Raw genomic sequence first — 21641 nt, forward strand, 5'->3', positions numbered from 1 at the left:
AGAGAAAAGCAAGAAGGTCACACACTACAGCCCCAATGCGTAGCTAAGAGCCCTGAGGTAAGCATTCCGTATATAATACATCATACAATCATGGTAGCTGTTGAGTTCAGTTCTCATTTCAAGAACACTGGTTCAGTTTCTTCTACATCAGCGGTAGGGAACCTGCGGCTCTCCAGATGTTCAGGAACTACAATTCCCATCAGCCCCTACCAGCATGGCCAATTGGCCATGCTGACAGAGGCTGATGGGAATTGTAGTTCCTGAACATCTGGAGAGCCGCAGGTTCCCTACCCCTGTTCTACATTAATCCTCCTGTTTTGCTAAGCAAGTCCTAAAGTCCAGATAGTTTCCCCAAATCATCAAAGCTATTGCTCAAATTCAGTCCTTTATTTCAACTATTACTAGTTTCCCTACATGACAACCCTTTTACCTACTTGTGACATCCAGTCATTCAAATGTTTTCTGTCAATGCCAAAATATTTCTTCCCTCTTTTCCACGTCTTCATAGTTTTCTAAATTCTAACCATGACTTTCTATGTACTAAGGCTCCCTAAAGAACACTGCTTCCAGATACACTCAAACAGGTATCAACAAGGTTAATGATGACTCAGCTAAGTGGTAAAAGTATGTTTCTAATAGCCAGGAGGGCTTAGTTTCTTGCTTCTAGCTACACAGAGGTGAAACAAGCTATACTTCAAATACATGGGAACCAATTATTTGTGAGCGAGAAAATGCTTACATGATATAAACCTGGGGGGGACTACTGGAATACTGATCCCATAGCAAAAACCCACCTATATCACTCTCCTGCTGCTTGAGTAGCCAGTAATAAATAAGATGCTCTCAAATGGCTGGAAGAATATCCAAAATCTGCCCAAGATCCCCTATGACCTGGATGGCCCAGACTAGCCTAATGATGTCAGGTCTTGGAAGCTAAGCAGGTTTAGCTCTGGTTACTATTTGGATGGGAGACCATCAAGGAAGTCCAGGGCTGCTACCTGGAGACAGGTAATGGCAAGCCACACCTGAATGTCTCTTGTCTTGAAAACCCTATGGGGTCATCTTAAGTTGGCTATGACTTGACATCAGTTTCCACCCACACCCAAGAAAGTCCCTTTTGTACTCACTGGCCTGGTGCAATGTTCCTGTTAGACCTCTTTGCTCCAATCAGTGGCGTAGCGCCCAGGGGATGGGGGGCATCTTGCCCCAGGTGCGTGCCGGTGCAGGGGCTTGGCAGGGACATTCCAGGGCAGGGGGGGTGGCAGGGGCACAGGGCACACACGTGCCCCCAGCGCAGTTCCCCCTCTCTACGGCAGCGCAGTTCCCCCTCTCTATGGTTCCAGTCTTATCAATGATACCGCACTGCAACCCAAGATACAACTTATCCTTCCCTACGTTACTCGTGGCATTTAAAAGAGTTGTTGCTCTTATGTTGAAATAAACCAGAAACTTTCTTTTCTGAATGCCAGGAATGAATTTCTAGTTGCCACTGCTAACCTGATGACTGTATCTGTGGGCCTCTGCCCCAGTAATATCATATATATGAACACTTCATGTTCTGAACTATTCAATATGTCCTATTAGGTGTCGGTTATATGAGCTAGTTTGACATATTTTTACTGCCATAAATTTATCTGGAGATCACCACTTGCAAAATGTTTTATAAGTAGGATGGGGGGAAGACATACAAGCAAATAATGGGAGGGAATATATTTATATAAAAGGAAGAGGATCCCCAAAGCAAGATGATCCCTATTTTAAAAATCTGTGGCAAGCCTTTTCTATACAACCACATATGATTTTTGGGGATCTAAATATGTCTTAAACTATAAACCTTCCCCTCAGTTACCAAGTATCCTAGTTGGTATATAGGATTTGGGTTCACTGCCATGAAGCACGTTTTGTGGGAGCACAAGGAGATTATGGAGATCACTGAGGGAGAATTAGTATATACATAATAAAGAAGGCCTATTTATTTACAGGTTGATGTCAATGAAAAGGTCAGCAGCACGGGTCTCTAAATAGACCAAAGAGAAACCTGGCAGAGGCACATAAATTTAAACTAGTTGTGGCTTCAGAGAGTAGTTTAGATGTTCTTTTAATGCCTTCAGGCCCAAACAGACTTTTTTTGACTACCCACTAGGTTGGATCCTTTCTCGTACACAGGATTCCACCACACCAGTTTGCCCTTTCCCAAGAGTCAGACTAACCAATACAAAGTCTGCTCAGTACCAGAGATAGGCCTAACCACTGGGCATCTCTCTTCTCTCCCAGAGATAGAGCTAAGCTGCTTTGCCACACTAGCACTACCCTTCAGTCTGTCTGCTCTTCCTCCTGAGACAGATCTGAGCTGCCACTGCTCCCTCCCTCAGGCAGAACACAACTCCCTCTTCTCCTCTGTCACAGGGCGGGAAATAGGAGCGCCCCAGAAGGCAGTGCGGCAGCCTTCAAAAAATCGGGAGAATTAAGCAACCCAGCGGGACAAATTGCTCAAAAGCAGGACTGTCCCACCAAAAGCGGGAGGTCTGGTCACCTTGTGTTACATACACATAAATTTAACTTGCATGTTAATTTCAGATGCTTCCCACTTTTTCTTGATGGCACATGTGGAAAAAAAATTCTCTTTCAAGTAAACAGGGTGACATGGCACGAAAAAATGGGGTCCCTGTTTATGTGAACATCCGTTGTGGGCTTGAGCTCAGCCAGCGGGGAACCATTGGAGGCTGGGTATTGCCAGGATGATCCAGCCTCACCAAAGCCCCAACTGGATGAAATCCTAGTTCAATTAGAGCCTCAACAGGAGGGAGATGTAGCTCAGCAGAAGGAAGCTGACCTGCAGACAAGGCTGGAGAGGGGTTTCGAAGTGCCTACAGAAGCACTTTGCTCCCCTGGTCCAGCTTCAGTGGCAGACCACAGAATCAATAGCCCACCCAGCTCACCTGAACCAGGTAGGCAACTTAAAATACGTTCCTGAAGGGAGTTACAGGTTAAAAGACGCAGCGCAAGGATGGATGCCCAGAGACACTGCACAGAAAACAAGATGAAGACTAGCAAAAGGAGGAACATCAGAAAAAGTGAGTGTAGAAAAGCTACCTTTGTGGAAGCAACTTTGCAAACAGCTCGTGCCTTTTGCTGCTTGCTATTTGTGAAATTCTCGACACCTGGACTGACTTACCAGGACTACGCTTTATGACCTTTGGCTTTCCCACCTGAACTCTGAACTGAACCAGCTTGCTCTGCCTTTCAGCACCCAACAACATTCACTCTCAGAAAGCCTTCTTGCGTCTGTCTTCCCCAGCTCCACAGCTGCTGAATGCTGTAACCTGATCCCCTCCTGAGTTGTGCCAGGTACAGCAGGACAACCCTGGATCAACCATATCTGGAAAAGCTTTTGGTGAAGCCAAAACCAGAAAAGGCTGTACTAAAAAACTAAGACTGCAACCTGTAATAATTTGAAAATTATACACTAATCAACCCTAACTTCAGCTGACTGATCAAAGAAAGACAAATTATAATCAGCAGACTTTCCATATTAAAAATATGTGTGTGAGGGTTTTTTTTTAAAAGATCATTTTGGTTCTGGCTTGTTAACTGTAATAGAAAATTAAAAGGACAAAACAAAATTGGTCTTTCCTAATAACAACGGGTAGCAGTTTTCACCTAGCAAATCTGTAAGCTTCCCTATACTTCCTTTAACACAGGGAACTCCAATCTCATTAAGTCCGTAGACACTTCTGGAATATGGGAATAGATAGTGGGAACCACTTCAAAATGGCTGCCACAAGGGCAAAGGCCAATCACAAAAAGGGAGTCATGAGATATTGGGACCAGTCACAAAATGTTGGGAGGTTATAAACCCAAGAATCCTCCTGTGATGAAAGCAGCTGTTTCTGAATGGGTACTCCATAAAAACTCCGCCCTGCATCCTGTTTTTTTTCTGAAACACCTCCTGCTCTATTGTAGTGAAGAAAAACCAGGAATAGTTACTTCCTTTGGGGAAGAAACAAAGGGGCACCACAAAACCGACCGGCAGATGCCATGTTGGTTGCGGTTTTCATGTTAGAGGAATCACCCACTTAACAAATCACAGAGGCCCCTTCCGCACACGCAAAATAATGCGTTTTCAAACCACTTTCACAACTGTTTGCAAGTGGATTTTGCCATTCCGCACAGCTTCAAAGAGCATTGAAAGCAGTTTGAAAGTGCATTATTCTGCATGTGTGGAATGAGCCAAAGAAAGAAGACACCATCATATAAATATTTATTTTAATATTTATTTTGAGCTTGCTAAGTGAAACGCAGCCCTCTCCTGGATGGTACACGCTAGCCCAATGTTAGATGCAAATCAAGGTCGCCAATGATTAGTATCCAGAAGGGAGACCACCAAGGAAGTCCAGGGTTCTATGCAGAGCAAGCAATGGCAAACCACCTCTGTCTCTAGCCTTGTAAGTCCCCCATGGAATTTACAGCTAAATGGCACTTTCCACCCAAGTGAAAAACAATTAACTAACGTAGTTATTTCATTGAGAAACATTTCTAAATAAAGATGTTTGTGCTTATTTTAAGTTTCATTATGTCACGCCATTCCTTGGGGTACACATTAGGGGGGGAACCCTCTGCTACTTAGCCACAGAGATGACAGGAAGTCCCTTGGTTGCTGGTAATTTTTTTTCCAAGTTACAAACCCTCTGATGAGGCAAATTCCAGTAATCTTTCAGCAACAGAAATGTGAACTTGCTGGCACTGAAGTAAGACTTCTTTGAAGAGGTTGTACTAAAAAAAACGCTGTCTCGGCACAACACTTTGGCATAGGAACAAACTGAGGACCTCTGGGTGGCAAGTATTAGATTATTCATATAAAAACAGATTGAATGCAAGCATTTCAATATTGGCTTTTTAAAGAATCTTCTCTTCACATAGCCATAGGCAAAGCAAAAAAAAATCGACAGTTAACACCTTTATCACCTGGGCTTTTGATGTTTCCCTTTGCAACAACAATAGAAGGATCTCTTTTAAAAACCCTAAGGTGAGTTGACAGAAGCTCTATGTATTTCTGCTGAGTTTCAGAAACAAACATTAGGAATGATGACACCAATCAGTATTTCTATTTGCTGTGGTAGCCTTCATGTGCCCTGACATGGATGGTCTCTAGGATTGCCCAATCTCTATCTGTCCTCAGAAGCTAAGCAGGATTGGTCCTGGTTGGTCCTTGGATAGGAGACAACCAAGGAAGTTCAAGGTTTGTAGATAGAGATAGGCAATGGCAAGCCATCTCTGTTCATCTCTTGCCTTGAAAACCCTCTGGGATCATAAGTCAACTCAACAACATTTTCCACCACCAACCATCTAAGCCAGTGGTTCTCAACCTTCCTAATGCCACGACCCTTTAATACAGTTCCTCATGTTGTGGTGACCCCCAACCATAAAATTGGTATATATAAAATATAAAAAGACCGTTTTCCGATGGTCTTGGGCGACCCCCTGGGAAAGGGTCGTTCGACCCCCAGGTTGAGAACCACTGATTTAAGCCATGCCTCACTTAACAAGAATCCCATGGCATAGGCTCATTCCGCACATGCAGAATAATGCACTTTCAAACTGCTTTCAGTGCTCTTTAAAGCTGTGCGGAATAGCAAAATCCACTTGCAAACAGTTGTGAAAGTGGTTTGAAAATGCATTATTTTGCGTGTGCGGAAGGGGCCATAGATCCAAGAAATGTACAAGCAGAGGAAGCTCACACAAAGGAGGGTCTTCTCTGCAATTCCCCTTCCTCCAACATCAGTGATGGCGAACCTTTTTGAGACCGAGTGCCCAAACATCGTGGCCCATTACTACAACTCAGACCCAGAAAAAAAAAGAATTGTTGTCATTATTGTTAGTTAATTTTGTTCAATATCACAGCTGCCAGTTCTTTAGCTGGTTGCTGTTGGCCTTTCATTACATTATTGTTGTTGTTAATGAAGTTACTTGCAGTCCTCCAAGTTACTATATCACTTTGAAAAATGGTTAACGTTTTCAGCATTCCATAGCACTCTGCAACTTAGAAAGTGCATGCCAGACTCCTCTTCCCCACTGGAAGGGACTTTGTGTGAACATAACTGTGGGCACATTACAGAATGCCTGCTCACCTTATTAGATTCTGGTAGCTTTAGAAACAGATTAATCAAGACCTATCGAGAACAAACACTTCATCGATACTTTGCACCCATAAATTGTTTTATATCCAACAGTACACAATGAGATAGGAAGCCCGAAACTGTCACTTAAGTGGGAATTTGTGCAAGAAATTTCATTCACAAGTTCTGAGTCAGCTCTTCCACCTGCCATGAAATCTTCATGCCTCACGAAGCGCTGCACTTACTCTAATTAATTGCTTTCCAAGTTGAGGCGTATTTCTTAAAACAAAACAACTTCAAAAAGTTAGAGGTTTTTTTTTTAAAAAAAGCACTTTGATGCACAACACTTACCGTTGAACCTCTCCTGAGGGCAGCACGGCACAAAGCACCGCACGGCGGCATTGCTGCGTCTAGGACAGGTTGTAAAATTAACACTCCCCTCAGGTTCCAGTTTTGGAAAGAACATCACAGGCTCTGCAAGCTCCTAGGAGGAAAAAGAATCACACAAGGTGAGATCAAACATGGTTAACAGTAGTGCCAAAGATTTTTTTAAAAAATCAGTCACTGCTACATGGCATTGTTTGTTCATTACTTATAAGGAATTTGTTGCATTGAAAGAAGTCTCAAATGTGAAACAATCAAATGGCACTTAAAATAGTCATCAGTCGTCACTAATAATAATTGTGCGCGTGGCCACTGGAGGAGCACGGGGTTTTCAAAGCAAGAGATGAGCAGAAGTGAGTTTGCCTTCCCCTCCAGGCAGCCTGTTGCCTTCCTGGGTGATCTCCTAGCCAAGTACTAACCACGGTTGATCTAGCTTAGTTTCCAAGTTCTGAGGAAATGAAGGACAGCAGTCTGGATTTGTACCCCACCTTTCTTAGCTGTAAGTAGTCTCCAAGCAGCTTATAAACTCCTTTCCCTTCCTCTCCCTACAACAATCACCTTGTGAGGGAGGGAGGTGGGGCTGAGGGAGTTCTGAAACACTGTGACAAACTTGTGAAAATATTGTAGATTTTAGACTGCTTTAAAAAGATCAACTTAGAGGGCTCTTTATTATAGTCTGTCTTAAAATTGCAATGGAAGATTTTAGGTTAAAAGAAAATGCTAAATAGTAAAAGATACAAACTACAAAGGGTGGGAGAAATTGAAAACTTATCTTAAAAAGGTGGGAGATCTCAAGAAAGATTGACTGCTTGGCACGCCAACTGGAACCGGAACCAACACTGTGACTAGCCCACGGTCACCCAGCATGTATAGAAGCAGGGAAACAAATCCAGTTCTCTGGATTAGAGTCTACTCTTAACCACTACACCACACTAGCTCATCTGAGGCTCATCTGGTCTATTGGGCTGCTCATAGGTAATTACTTTCATGTAAACAACAGAACACATGAGTGGTATAGCGTTCAGTCTACAGGAATATGATCTGGAAGTCCCTGGTTCAAATGCAAGATGGGTGACCATGAGCCACTCACCATCTCTCAGCATAATGTCACAAGATGGTTGTGAGAATGAGGTTGTGACAGCAGAACCATGTAAACTGAACTGAGTTCATTGGAGGAAGAGCAGGATAAAAGTGTGAAAAATAATAAATAGGTCCTCCAGCTAATATGAACTCCTGGGGTGCAACAGGAAATACTCTTGACTACTGCAATAAAAGTGTGCTGTAAAGTCTCAACCCGACAAAGCTCAACCCCTCAAAGCTCTACCTTATGGAGTTTTCAAAATAAGAGAGGAGTAAAGGTGGTTTGCCATTCCCTGCCTATGCAGAGCAGTCCCAGATTTCCTTGGTGGTCTCCCATCCAAGTGCTGACTATGATTGCCATCCTCCAGCTGGCCCCTGCAGATCTCCTGCCATTACGACTGAATTCCATCTGACTAAAATGACTTCTGCTGGAAAAAATGGCTACTTCGTAGAGTGAGCTCTACAACATTGTACTCGGTTGAGGTTCGTTCCCTTTCCAAAATCCACCTTCCTTAGGTTTGGCCCCCAAATCTCCAGGTATTTCCCAACCCAGAGCGGACAGCCCAAGTACGGACCCTGCTTAGCTTTTGAGCTCTGACAAGATTAGGCTAGTCTGGACTGTTATGGCTTCCACATAACTTGCTATTGACCACTGTAACTGTCTTCTCTAAACTATTTCAAGCTGTACTCTTGCAAGGTCTGGACTGTATAAGGATCGACCCATGCCTACATACAGATCCTTGCAAATGTTTTCGCACGCGCACGCGCGTGTGTCTGTTCCCCGTGTTGCTAACAATATTTAAGCTCGCTTGGCAGTTCTCCTGTTCTCACTCTGATGTCACTTTCTGGCCTTCTGTGACATCATTATGTAGCCAAAGCTGGATGCTGACACACTGCCCCATTCACTCTCATTAGCTGGGACCATTCATGGTGATTCCGAGGAGGAAAAAGAAGGACCATCGAGTGAACAAATAGTGCTGAAGCAAGAGGAGCCGGAAAGAGACAAGAGCACCAAACGATCGGGGCAAATTAATCTTCATGCCACCTTAGCGTGGTTTGGGGGAAATATTTCCATTCTCCTGAAACTGGCATTTGGAGCCTCATGAATAAAATGTAGCCGAAAATTCGGCACAGCCACAGATTACACAACAAAGGGCAGAATGTGGAATGGAGTTTCTTCTGACCACAACTGGCTTTCCATTAGTACTCCATCTGTGAAGGCAGCTTGTAGCCTTGTAAAGACAAGAAAAACGGTGCCAATGGTAATTTTCTGACATCCAGCTGGTTCCCTTCTCTCCATGGCTGCTACATATGCTCAGTAATGAATGCACACCAGAGCAGCTTTGGAAGTAAATGGCAAATCCTTAACCCATGTTTCAATCTATTTGGCTTTTCAAAGTTTTTCTTCTCTAAATAATAACTGTTCTGCATTTGTTCTGACAGTTGGATTGTAAAAATAAACAGTTTACTATGAAGAGTTATTTTTAAAGGAAGAGTTTTGATTGTACTCGGGCAGGGTGAAGACAAAATGCTCTCTTTCGATAAATATCCATAGCATGTCTTCGTTCAAAATTAATTTTCCAAAGCATGCCAATCTGGTCTCACTTTTGCAGATTTGCTTGGAGCAAATTATTTCATTTACCTGGAGAACAAGTAGATCCCAATCGCATGGCCCACCCAGTAGCCGTGAATTATTAGAGTTATCACTGTAGAATTTGATGATTTAATTGTCTGTGTGTACATATGTTGAAGTATTTGCGCATATTTGAGAGAATCCATGCTCAAGCAAGTACATATGTAATGCCAAGTCTACCCCCTACTATTTATGGCAGATAGTATAATGCTGAACTGGGTTGGTTGAATGGGTCTAGAAAGAGACAACACTTCCCTGCAGGCAAATGCAGCTTCACACGTCATCATTCTGGACCACACCATCTATATGAAACTGCTAGGAGAGAGCATCAGAGGTACCACCAATATGTACATGACAACCAATTCTGTGTTTCCTCACCAGGTGAGTCTGTGGAGGTCCTGGAGAAAGTAACAGGATGGATAACTGCAAATAAACTGAAGTGTAGTCCAGACAAGACTGAGAAGGTTTATTTACTTCCTAATGTTCCACTTCCATCCCCATGGGGCACCCAAAGCAGCTTACGTTGTATGTTCTTGGTCAGTGATAAAGCTGCTCAAGGTCGAAATTCCTGGAGGATATAGCAGGTTCCCCTGAAGGAGCAGGTTCATGGGTTGGAGGTGCTTCTAGATCCCATGTATAACATCTATGGCCTCTTACGTCGTATGCAGCTTCTTCTGCAAGTTTGGGTTGTCAGCTATGTCAGCTATGGCCATTCCTCAAAAAGTGTGACCTGGCCATGGTTAGAGTACTGTAATGTGCTTTATGGGGGGATGCTCTTGAAAGCCATCCAGAAATTTCAGTGAGGACAAAATGTGGTCAGAAGATATTGTCAGAGGCTGGGTACAGGGATTGTGTCAACCCTGTGCTAAAATAATGGCTTGGTTGTCTGTTTCTGGGTGCAATTCAAAGGGATGGGTTCTTACAGTTAAGGTCCTAAGTAGCCTAGGGCTGGGGTAGTGGAAGGACTACCTTACCCCCTCCTGTCCTGCCTGCCAGTTAAGATCGATTCCTAAGCCTGGTGTCTGTGTCTCTTCTTGCAAAGCAAAGCTGGACAGCAACTAGAGAGGACTTTTGTAGTGGTGGCACCTTGTCTTCAGGATGCTTCCTCTGCTTGAAGTTCATGGAGTATGTCTTCTGGGTGTCAGACCAGAACATATTCAAGCTTTTTTTAAGTAAGGGTTTTACATTTTTTTCAGTTGTTTATGATTTTCTTCTAGCATGAGGATGTGTTTTTAGGCTGTTCAGTGTTACTTTTTTTTGCCCCAGTGCTGTTTTTATGCCCCTGGCTTGTTTTTATGCTTATGTTTTTTATTTATTTTAAAATTTTATTTTTGGATTTATTTCCCGCCCAATCCCCGAAGGACTCTGGGTTGTTGTTGTTGTTGGTGGTGGTGGTGGTGGTGTTGTTGTTGTTAATTAACTTCAGTATACCGCCCTATCCCCGAAGGGCTCAGGGCGGTGTACAGATAAAACATCAGCTAAAAACATACATATAATTAAAACAACAGTCATATCTTAAAGCATCGCCCGCACCCTTACGAAACCCTCCTAATGCGAAATAATGGGTCCTGATGGTATTAGGGCCCATGGGGGTAAAGAGGAGGGGGCAGGGGCACCCTCAGGGGCTGGTCTCTCCAAAGGCCCGGTGGAACAACTCAGTCTTACAGGCCCTGCGGAAATCCCCAAGGTCCCGCAGGGCCCGGACAGCTGGAGAACATTAAAATATAGCTCTCAGCTCAAACTGGCTGAACTCATCATTAACAACCAGCAATGGTTATCATGTTATCATTTTTATGATGTTATGGCATTTTTAAAAACTTGTGAGTCACCTCCAGCAATTCTCTGGAAAGATGGCATGTAAATTCTCTAAATAAATAAAAAACAAGCAGATCAACTTGTTGGAGAGGTTTGTGATCCTCTCATTTTGCTCAATACACAAAAATGAGAAGGCAGAAAAACAGATCCGTCCTGAGGAAAAAGACTATTTTGAACTCTGATTTGTTTCTGCACTTATTAGCTAAAGCAGTGCACCTTTTCAGATCCACACGTCATTCCACTACAGATCACTGTGTCTCTTTTATGCCAACATTTGCCATGTCTTTCTAGGCTTCTGCAGGAATCACAGGGCTCAAGCTAGTGAATGCGTACCTAGTGGGAGGGATAGCTTTCAATTAACAGCAGGAACAACAACAACAAAAATCTGCTTTTCTGGCTCTTTGATAAACAGTAAAATCGATAGCCCAACAACTGATCAGTATGGTGCCTAATTAGAGTATTCAGCTAGTGAAACAGAGCTGTCATGAAAAGGTTCCATTAGTGTCCCAGCCAATAAAAAATAATGGATATTTAAACATATCCTGCTAAACCAAGCCAGAATGCAGCGGGGAGGAAGTCGTTCAGGTAAGAAAAAGGACGGGTCACGGCCCACTTTGCTAGAGTCTTCAGCCTCAAATGGAATTACAATTGAACCGCAAGCGCATCCTATAAAATTAATTTCTGTTTAAAATGGGTTTGATTCAATCAAGGGCTGATCATACATTCTTCATGGGGCACGTGAAAGAAATGTGCATGCATTCCATACATCTGGGCAATGTGCAAAGATCTATTTGGGAAGAAGAGAAGGAAATGAGCTTTTCTTTTCTTTTTTTAAAAGTAGGAACACTTAAAGGATATTCAGGATGAAGAGGGACCGGAAAATCTTTGTAGGACATCAGCAGGCCAACGCTTAAAAATAGGATGCTTATTTGTGAGTAAGAATTGCAGCCTACCATATTAACAAAGAACAGTGGATGTCTCCCTCCCTCCTATTTTTAATTTAGGAATTGTGGGCCATGTGTTAGTTTTCCTGTATGAACAACCTGATAACCCCTGTATCTGCATTACAGCAAATAAGGTTTTAGAGCAGTGGTTCTCAACCTTCCTAATGCTGCGACCCTTTAATACAGTTCCTCATGTTGTGGTGACCCCCAACCCTAACATTTATCCATTTTACAGATGGAGAACACTGATGCAGAGAGTCTTAGGCGACCCCTGTGAAAGGGTTGTTCGACCCCCAAAGGGGTCCCTGACCCCCAGGTTGAGAACCACTGTTTTAGAGTGACATTTTCTACATGCAACATTTTGTCCTGTTACTTTTCACCATAAAGATCAAGCCATAGATAGATAGATAGATAGATAGATAGATAGATAGAGAGAGAGAGAGAGAGAGAGAGAGAGAGAGAGAGATTTTCAATATGTGCTGACTCAAAATGTTGCTTTTATATAATTATTTTAATCTAACAGGGCTTCCAAATTATTCAGCATATATTTTAATTTTTAACCCACGACAGCCCAGCATTCCCATACAAGAACAAGTGGACTGAATCCATAAACATCCACAGAAGTTCAGCGATACTTTACAACTGTCGTTATAGAACGGTGCAGAAATCAGTAGTCTGAAATAACCATTTCTCATACCACTTCAGGTTGCCTATCCAGTCTCCTGAGAACCACCAGCTGGATCATTCCACGAATGTTTCCTTCCATAGACATGGAACGTCTCAGTGTCTCCATGGCTTCATGGTTTGATTTCCCAAGCAAAGATTCACCATTCACTGCAAGAAGCTGGTCATTTGTTCGCAATCGGCCATCCTGTAAAAACGGTATTAAATACAGTCCTTTAAAGTGTGAAATACAGTAAGCAAAATACAGAAACATTTTTTTAAACCACAATTAGAGGATGAGGAAGAATTTGTGGAGAACATCTATTTTTGATTAACAATATCCTGGAAGAAATATTATGACTATAATAGATACAGGAAGCAGAAGGCAACCGAAAATGCACAGGCAAATATGTCAGAAGCAAAAGATCACAGGTAAGCTTATGACATTTTTTTCAAATATTCTTCTTGCAATTAGAACCAGCAGGATGATTGAAAAATAACACCTAACTATGGCTTGATGCTGAATAGAAACAGCCATGTACCGAAACCAAACACCACAGTTGGCGTTTGCACGTCCTCTTAAACCCAAATTGCCAAACGTGATCCAAGGAGTATGACAATTTGAGCCAAGACACGGTACTCTCAGTATCAGCATCCTCCAAAATCTGCTTTTCACAAAGGATACTGAATCAGCCTAAATCAGTGCAGATTGACAAGCAGCTGCCAAAATCCATAGCTGAGTCAGCTATATGCGCAGAGGCATCTGAGGTTGTGCATGGTGGTCTTAAGCTGACTTAAGGCAACCCCGCAGGGTTTTTAAGGCAAGAGGGGAACACGGGTAGTTTGCCACCACCTGTCTCTGCATCGCTATCCTGGACTTCCCAGATGGTCCCAGTACTACCCAACCCTGCTTGTCTTCTGAGATCTAACGAGATCAGGCCAGCCTGAGCTATCCAAGTAAGGGTAAGGCTCTCCCACCCTGTTCTAAAAGAAGACCTCTTTACTGGCACATAATCCACAAGCTAGTAAGAATTTTGGAAGTGGCCTCCAACCCAAGAAGCGACCATCTGAATAAAACTGGGACAGCTGAGGAGAAAATGTTGAAGCTCTTGTACATTCCCTTGTACTCATGACCTTTGTCCCATCCCACAGAGTGAAATTAGCATCATACTGATATCTCCTCTGTTAACAGCAGCAATCTTGTAATACTGGTCTGTCTTGTACTAGACTGTCCCCGGTTAAAACTGATCCCATAATTCTTCCACAAGCATAAACCTTGAAGAAACTGGCAATGCAGTATATACAGGACAGTATCATACAAGGGACAGGGACCACCATTTTAACTTTTAAAGCAGTTAACAAGAGTTTGAGTATATTATTATAATATATACATTGTCCTCTTAAGTTGCTCATGTGTGATTTTTCCATTGCCTGCATACAAATGGACATGGGGTAAGTAAAATGTGACACACTATTTTCCCAACCTACTGTACTTTTTTAAACTGAGCCTTTCTCCACAACAGATCTAACCAATGCAGCAATCCACATTCCAAACAATAATGCATACACAACATTGGTAAAGTAGCGGCTATGTGAAGGTAAGACGTCAAATTTTCATGAATGGAGGGGGGAAGGTGTTAAAATTCACAACAGCATGAGGAAAGTGACATGTGTAAAATTGCAGAACCACAACAAGAAGTAAAAACAATCCACATTTTGTGCTCATGTGGGGTACCACTAGTTTTAGAAGCTGGCCATTGGAAGAAATTGCTTTTACTCTCTTCGTCTTACCTCCCCAAAAGAATGAGGACTAATCCATCTTTAAGAAAACAAAGCCTCAAATCAACAAGTAGATTCTGTGTCGCAGGTCACACAGTAGAATATTCTACAATCTCGGTCAGGGTCATCTCCATATGTGTCCGGCCAGTTTGGTACAATGGTCAGGTTACTGGACTAGGACATGAGAGACCCAAGTTTGAATGTTCACTGTACCCTGGAAGCTCATTGGGTCACCTTGAGCCAGTCACTCTCTCTCAGCCTGACCTTCCTCACAGGGTGGATGTGAGGATAAAAGGGGAAGGGGAGAAAACTGTGTTATAAACTGCTTTGGATCCACACTGGGCAAAAAAGCTGGATCTATCTATCCATCGTAAGTAATTAATTTAAGAAGCGCAATCCAGACAGGGGGTGAGCGGGGATTCCCCCAGGAGGGAAAGTTTAAATCCCTCTGGCTGCCCGAATTGCCCCATTGGACAGGCTTACAGTGTACTTCTAGGCAGCGCAAGACTGCAGGGCCGGCTCTACCCACGGCTCTACCCCCACTAGTGGGCTCTACCCCCACTAGCGCCCCACCCACCTGACCCCCATGCCAGAGTAGAGACCAGAGTTGCTCCTCTGCCTCCTCCGCTGGCAGGGATGCCTGCTGTACTAGCAGAGGGGGAAATGCACTGGCACGGCCCTCCACCACTCCCTGTGACAGTTCAGCCCCCTATTTGGATTGGGTTTGTAAATATCGCAGATATATTTCATGAGCTGGTTGCACAGGAGCAATTACATCTGACTGCTAGCGATCTTTGGAAGAGTAATTCCATAAAGATAAATAAATGAGACATAGAGCATTAAAAAAAAGGGACTTCATTTTAAAATTCAATATCTGCCACTATTCCTGCTTGCCCAAAGCAAACAATTTCACTCTTAAAAGAAACTAAAGGCCTAATAATAATTCTTATTAAGGAAGTGGTTTCTCTTATCTGAGAGATATCTTAGTTTACATAATTCATGTCAATTCCATAAACCTGGAGGAACCTAACATGGACCTAAAGAGTCTGCGGTGAAAAGCGAGACACGGAAGAGGAAGCAGCATTGAAAAACCATTAGCCTGCTTACAATGAATTTGATTCAATCATAAGCTCATTAAGAGTTTTCTATAAGCACTTGTCAGAGCTGCTTATATCTGTCATATGTCTTAGTTGTCCATAATGTGTATATTTTCAAATCTGATTCCCTACTCCCCCCCACCACTAAAGCATTCAATATATTCTTATTACTGTGCTGCCAAATCTAACTAAACACCATTGCCTTATAAATACAGGTCCAAGCTGAATAAAGTACAGAATATGCCAAAGGAAACATTGGGGGGGGGGGGGGAACAAACTACAAATAATACAAAGAGACAGTTTGGAGTTCTTTGCAATAATAGTTTTGATAAGAGGGGTAACAGGATGGACCACGATGAGCCTCGAAGTTGGATGTAATTTGAACATTTACAGGAAATTTTCCAATGGCGGTAGGCATTTGCAGTAACTTGTGTTTTCACTCGCATAAATCTTTAAAGCCCCGTGTGGTCTGGGATCAACATACCTTAAAAACTTCCTTCTCCAATATGACCAACCATAGATTCTGGTCACCTTCGGGGGTCCTGCTACCATTCGAGGGTAGATGGATGGCCTTTTTGGTTACAGCACCAAAACTCTGGAACTCCCTCCCGGGAGGGGGGGGATTGGTCTGTATTGCTGTCCTCCAAAAGTGTGGGAAGACTTTTTGTTTGGCATTTACTGGTCCTCCTCCCTGTTGTTCGCTCTTGTGCTTTTATTGAATTGTTTTATCATTTTAAGGGCTGTTTTTAATTGTTCAAACTTTTTTTTTTAAAAAAAATTGTATTTGCCACTTTGGTGATTGTGGTTGGGTAGACAGGTGGAATAAAATGTTTTAAATAAATGAAAACTAAATACACAAGATCTGTCAACAGAAAGATTCTAAAGGGCAGCCCCATCCAAACAGCAGGGTAGATGGACACTGTGCCGCAGCCAGGCTGGTCCGTGTCAGAATCCCCAAAACTGAAACAAACTCATGTAAAATAACAGTAGTTTATTGAGTATTGAGATCTTCTCTGGTCATGCCAGAACTAAAGTTTGCCTGTGAAAAACCCAGTAGTGAAAGCAGACTGCCCCCCCCCCCCCCCCCATCGTGGGAATGCATGCCCAAAAGGAACTGTGAAAGAGATAACGGTAAAGACAGCCAGGCACTGACCTTGGCCAGCACCTGGTACAGTATAACATCATACAGAAGACAGTTGAAAGTCAGTTAGAAATGCATTTAACCCATTCCTCCACCCTCAGCATACAGAAAGAAGCAAAAGCAAAATCCCCATAATAACAGGCCTCCTGACAGTCCGCCACTCCCATGGGGACTCTCCAGAGGCACGGGGAGGCTAAAAACATGAAAAAGTCTGCCTGCCACCAAAAAACTTAATAGGCTTAGGAAGCCCCAGCCACCAGAGCAACAGGAGAAATGGCTGAAAGGAAGGTGATTAGCACTGGCTCCTCCTCTGGCCACACCCACAAACCGTCCCCGCTATGCCTGTGGCAGAGGCGAAGGGACACTGGCACAGCATTCAGCGCCGCATCCCACTGCTGGGGAGGCATGTGGCTCCTGCGGGCAGGAGGACGCGCACCTTTTCCAGGGCAAATGTGCCAGGGAGGGCAAATCCACTGGCAAGCTCCTGCGCTGCTTCCAACAGCAAATCCCACCCTCCTTTGGATGGGACCAAAAATTCACTAAATATGTTACAGATTAACATCACGATATAAAATAAGTTATTGTTGCTTCTGCAGTAACAAAAGCATACACAAAAATCGTATACTATTACATCAGTAAGAATAAGGATTTCCTCGCCCTACAGCATGCAGAATTCACAATAAGATATACGATGCAAGCCACAAACGGTGTTTTGCTTTCCTAAAAAAAAAACAAAAAAAACCCCTACTGCCATTCCTTTTTAATTATTACTGTACTGCATGAAAGGAGTGACAGAAGAAATGTAATAATGGTTCAAACAGTAAGAAAATTTCAGGGGCCAGTATCAAAGAAAGCATATACCAGGACAACAATGCAACCAGGAATTCAACTGTGGGAGGTGTTTTATAATTGACAGGGGGTGAAAAGACTGCAGAACTGATCTCGCTCGGAGTATTCATAGATTTTTGTGTTCTAATAAAATCCTCGCTCAAATGAAGAGATTCATTTTACTGGTCAGAGGAAAGAATGGAGATTTTATTGTTGGGAGCTTCTGTGAAGATTTTTGAAAACCTCCTGCAGTTAAAAACTTTTTTTTTTGTCTGCATGCCTCAGTTCTTTTGTTAACATTCATCTACAGGTATTGCCTTTCTTAAGGAACTTTTAAAAATTTGTGCAAACTTAGGAAAGAATTGTTCCAAGGAAGTCTGTAAAGTCTCATTCTATAAAGAACACCATTCTTCAAGCTTTGAGAGGCACCTATAGGTTGCCATGATAGTTTTTATTTCAAGATATTGACATGTGCACACCTCTACAGCATTTCTATGATGAAGAAAAACAATCTCACAGTCTCTGTATGCCTATATTTTTGTTTGGGCCTTTTCTTTCATTGGACCATATCTGGCTTACAAGTGATGAATTTTTGCAATACCAGATGAAGTTTGGAATTCTCAACAGTCTTTGACAATCACATTATTTAAAATATGGCAAGTTTGATGGATCCAGCCCTCCATGCATGCACGTACACACACGTGGGTGCACGCACACACAAAGAATCAAGAAAAAATGAGAAATAATGAAGGCAGACCTTGGGCAGGCTTAGCATGGACTGACATTATAAGAACATAAGAAAGAGCCTTGCTGGATCAGACCAGAGTCCATCTAGTCCAGCACTCTGCTACTCGCAGTGGCCTACCAGGTGCCTTTGGGAGCTCACATGCAAGATGTGAAAGCAATGGCCTTCTGCTGCTGCTGCTGCTGCTGCTGCTGCTGCTGCTGCTCCCGAGCACCTGGTGTGCTAAGGCATTTGCAAACTCAGATCAAGTAGGATCAAGATCGGTAGCCATAGATCGACTTCTCCTCCATAAATCTGTCCAAGCCCCTTTTAAAGCTATCCAGGTTAGTGGCCATCACCACCTCCTGTGGCAACATATTCCAAACACCAATCACACGTTGCGTGAAGAAATATTTCCTTTTATTAGTCCTAATTCTTTCCCCCCACATTTTCAATGTATGCCCTCTGGTTTTAGAATTGTGAGAAAGAGATAAAAATTTATCTCTGTCAACATTTTCTACCCCATGCATAATTTTATAGACTTCAATCATATCCCCCCTCAGACGTCTCCTCTCCAAAGAGTCCCAAACTCTGCAGTCTCTCCTCTAAGGAAGGTGCTCCAATCCTTCAATCATCCTCGTTACCCTTCTCTGCACTTTTTCTATCTCTTCAATATCCTTTTTGAGATGTGGTGACCAGAATTGGACACAGTACTCCAAGTGAAGTTGCACCACTGCTTTATACAAGGGCATGACAATCTTTGCAGTTTTATTATCAACTCCTTTCCTAATTATCCCCAGCATAGAGTTTGCCTTTTTCACAGCTGCCATGCATTGAGTTGACATTCCCATGGAACTATCAACTAAGACGCCCAAATCCCTTTCCTGGTCTGTGACTGATAGCACTGACCCCTGTAGAGTGTATGTGAAGTTTGGATTTTTTGCCCCTATGTGCATCACTTTACATTTAGCTACATTTAACTGCATTTGCCATTTCTCAGCCCACTCACCTAATTTATCAAGGTCCGCTTGGAGCTCTTCACAATCCTTTGCGGTTCTCACCACCCTACAAAATTTGGTATCATCGCAAACTTGGCCACCACGCTATTCACCACTACTTCCAGGTCATTTATGAATAGGTTAAGGACCACTAGTCCCAAAACGGATCCCTAGGGGACACCACTCCCTACATGTCTCCATTGATTTTCTACATGTTTTATAATTTTATCTTTAATAATAGATTCTACCAATTTACCAGAAACAGATGTCAAATTGACTGGCCTGTAATTTCCTGGGCCTCCCCTAGATCCTTTCTTAAAGATTGGTGTGACATCGGCGATCTTCCCGTCTTCAAGGTTAGCCAAAGATCCCGATGTAATTCCCCCACCCAAAAATGTAGCATACCCTCTTCCACCACAACCTCCATTTCTGTAGTGGGCTCCTTATGGCCATGCATGATAATCTGCTACCAAGTGTTATGCAGAATTTAGTAGCAATTCTATAGACCCATCACACAGCATCATAGGTTTACAAATGAATACAAATGCAGTCCGCTACACCAGGGTTACCCCAGCAGTTTCAAACCTCTGGACATTTTTGGAATTCTGACATGGCTGCTGCAAGAGGCAGAGCCTATCACAGTGGTGGCGAACCTATGGCACTCCAGATGTTCATGAACTACAATTCCCATCAGACCCTGCCAGCATGGCCAATTGACCATGGTGGCAGGGGCTGATGGGAATTGTAGTCTATGAACATCTGGAGTGCCATAGGTTCGCCATCATGGGCCTATCATAAAATATTGAGGGGAGAGGCTATACAGAACTCTAATGGTATTCTTCAACTTTTCAGGCAGAAGCTCTGTTTAACAGGAAGCCTCTTAAAATGACTGCACTGTTCAAACGTATTTTCTTGCATAGGCTCGGCTAATATTCAGTGATACACTGAAGATCCTTGTGTGGTGGAGGCAGCTGCTACCAAAGCAAGTTTTAAAAGATCTGCACAGCCCATCAGATCTCCACTGGCCAATCACAAGCTCTACCTGGCCCTGCTTATTTTTTTTTAGAAATACTTGACAGGCACCAGAAAAAGTGTCAGTTGTGTTTTGCACTGCCCACTCAGAACTGCCAGATGCAGCCTGCAAAGCGTTCAGCCAGATTCCCTGCTCTAGGCACTCTCTATTTTTAAATGCTCTGCCAAAGCTCTGCCATATCCACCTGTTCATGATTTTGTTCAGACCGCCCCAGGCTTTATGTTCCATCCACCAATCCAGATTTTTTTTTTCTTAAGGTGACTTTTTAAATGTCTAAATTCTAGTATCCTTAGGGACCAACAAGACTGGTGGGGTATGAGCAGAGGAGTAGCAAGGGGGAAAGGCGCCTGGTGCACCAGTGCATCCTCCGCCCCATCCCACCCCAGAACGCCCCTGTCCCACCCCGGTACGCCCCCACCAAGCCCCCACAGGGGCGCATACCCGGTGCATCACGGACCCCATCCCCCTTGGAGCTACACCTCTGGGTATGAGTCTTCAAAATTCATATCCTGAACATCTTGTTGGTCTCTAAGGTCAGTGGTGGGATCCAAAAAATTTAATAACAGGTTCCAATGGTGGTGGGATTCAAACAGTGGTGCCGCCGCACACACGCACCTCCAGTCCCTATTGGGCAGGGAGGTTGCTTTAGTAACCCCTTCTCGGCACTCAGAAAAAATGAGTAACCACTTCTAGAGAAGTGGTGAGAACGGGTTGGATCCCACCTCTGTCTAAGGTGCTATAGGACTTGCATCTAGCGATGTTACTGCAAACAAACACGGACACCCTCTGAGACAGTCTGTTTATAAGCTCAAAGGTATTCGTAGAAATTGTGTGGATTATAGCCGCTGTCTCCAAAACAGGTAAAGTCCACAGCTGTTTTACAATAGCCTTTCGTCACTATTTTGAGCACCACTTTTCTTTCGGTAGACTAGGCTTAGATTCTCAGTGCAGGGCAAGTCATGTATTTCCGCAATTATGGATCTATACAGCCATTTCACAACATTGTCAATTTTCCTTCATAATGAACGACAGTGTTTCCAGTTCAATATTACAGTGGGGGGGAAAAAAACTGAATTTGTTTTAGTATTAACCTCTTTCCTAGATGCTATCCCAAGACACTTCTGAAACTCATTTATCAACCCGCTTCTCACCCGTAGTTCTTCCCCCCCAGTTGTCACAAGGCTATCCTTATCAAAATAATGATTTTATATACTTAGAGTTTCACAGCAGAACTTCAGTTCTCTTAAATCCAATGCTTACGCTGAAGCCAATATCACCTGAAGTTCTGGAAACAAGTAGAATTTACTTTAGGGAGAAATGGGAAAAGATCAATAGCAGGAAGGAAAACATAGATGACGCACGATTTTTAACAAAATCAACAACAACGCCAAGCCTCTTTAACGTGG

The 21641-nt window shown here is 43.2% G+C and overlaps 1 protein-coding gene across 2 annotated transcripts in view; it reads right to left on the minus strand.

Moving 5' to 3' along the window:
• The window catches only part of PARD3B (par-3 family cell polarity regulator beta), a 680328-nt gene that overhangs the window by 366872 nt on the left and 291815 nt on the right, over window positions 1-21641 (minus strand). For both annotated transcript variants that reach the window (XM_048484334.1, XM_048484335.1), the window contains exons 12-13: window positions 12670-12843; window positions 6468-6600 (exon numbers count right to left, since the gene is read on the minus strand). In XM_048484334.1, the coding sequence (XP_048340291.1) occupies window positions 6468-6600; window positions 12670-12843 (307 nt within the window). The remainder of the gene's footprint in view (window positions 1-6467; window positions 6601-12669; window positions 12844-21641) is intronic.

This window comes from Sphaerodactylus townsendi, linkage group LG02 (assembly GCF_021028975.2).
Source record: "Sphaerodactylus townsendi isolate TG3544 linkage group LG02, MPM_Stown_v2.3, whole genome shotgun sequence".
NCBI lineage: Eukaryota > Metazoa > Chordata > Lepidosauria > Squamata > Sphaerodactylidae > Sphaerodactylus > Sphaerodactylus townsendi.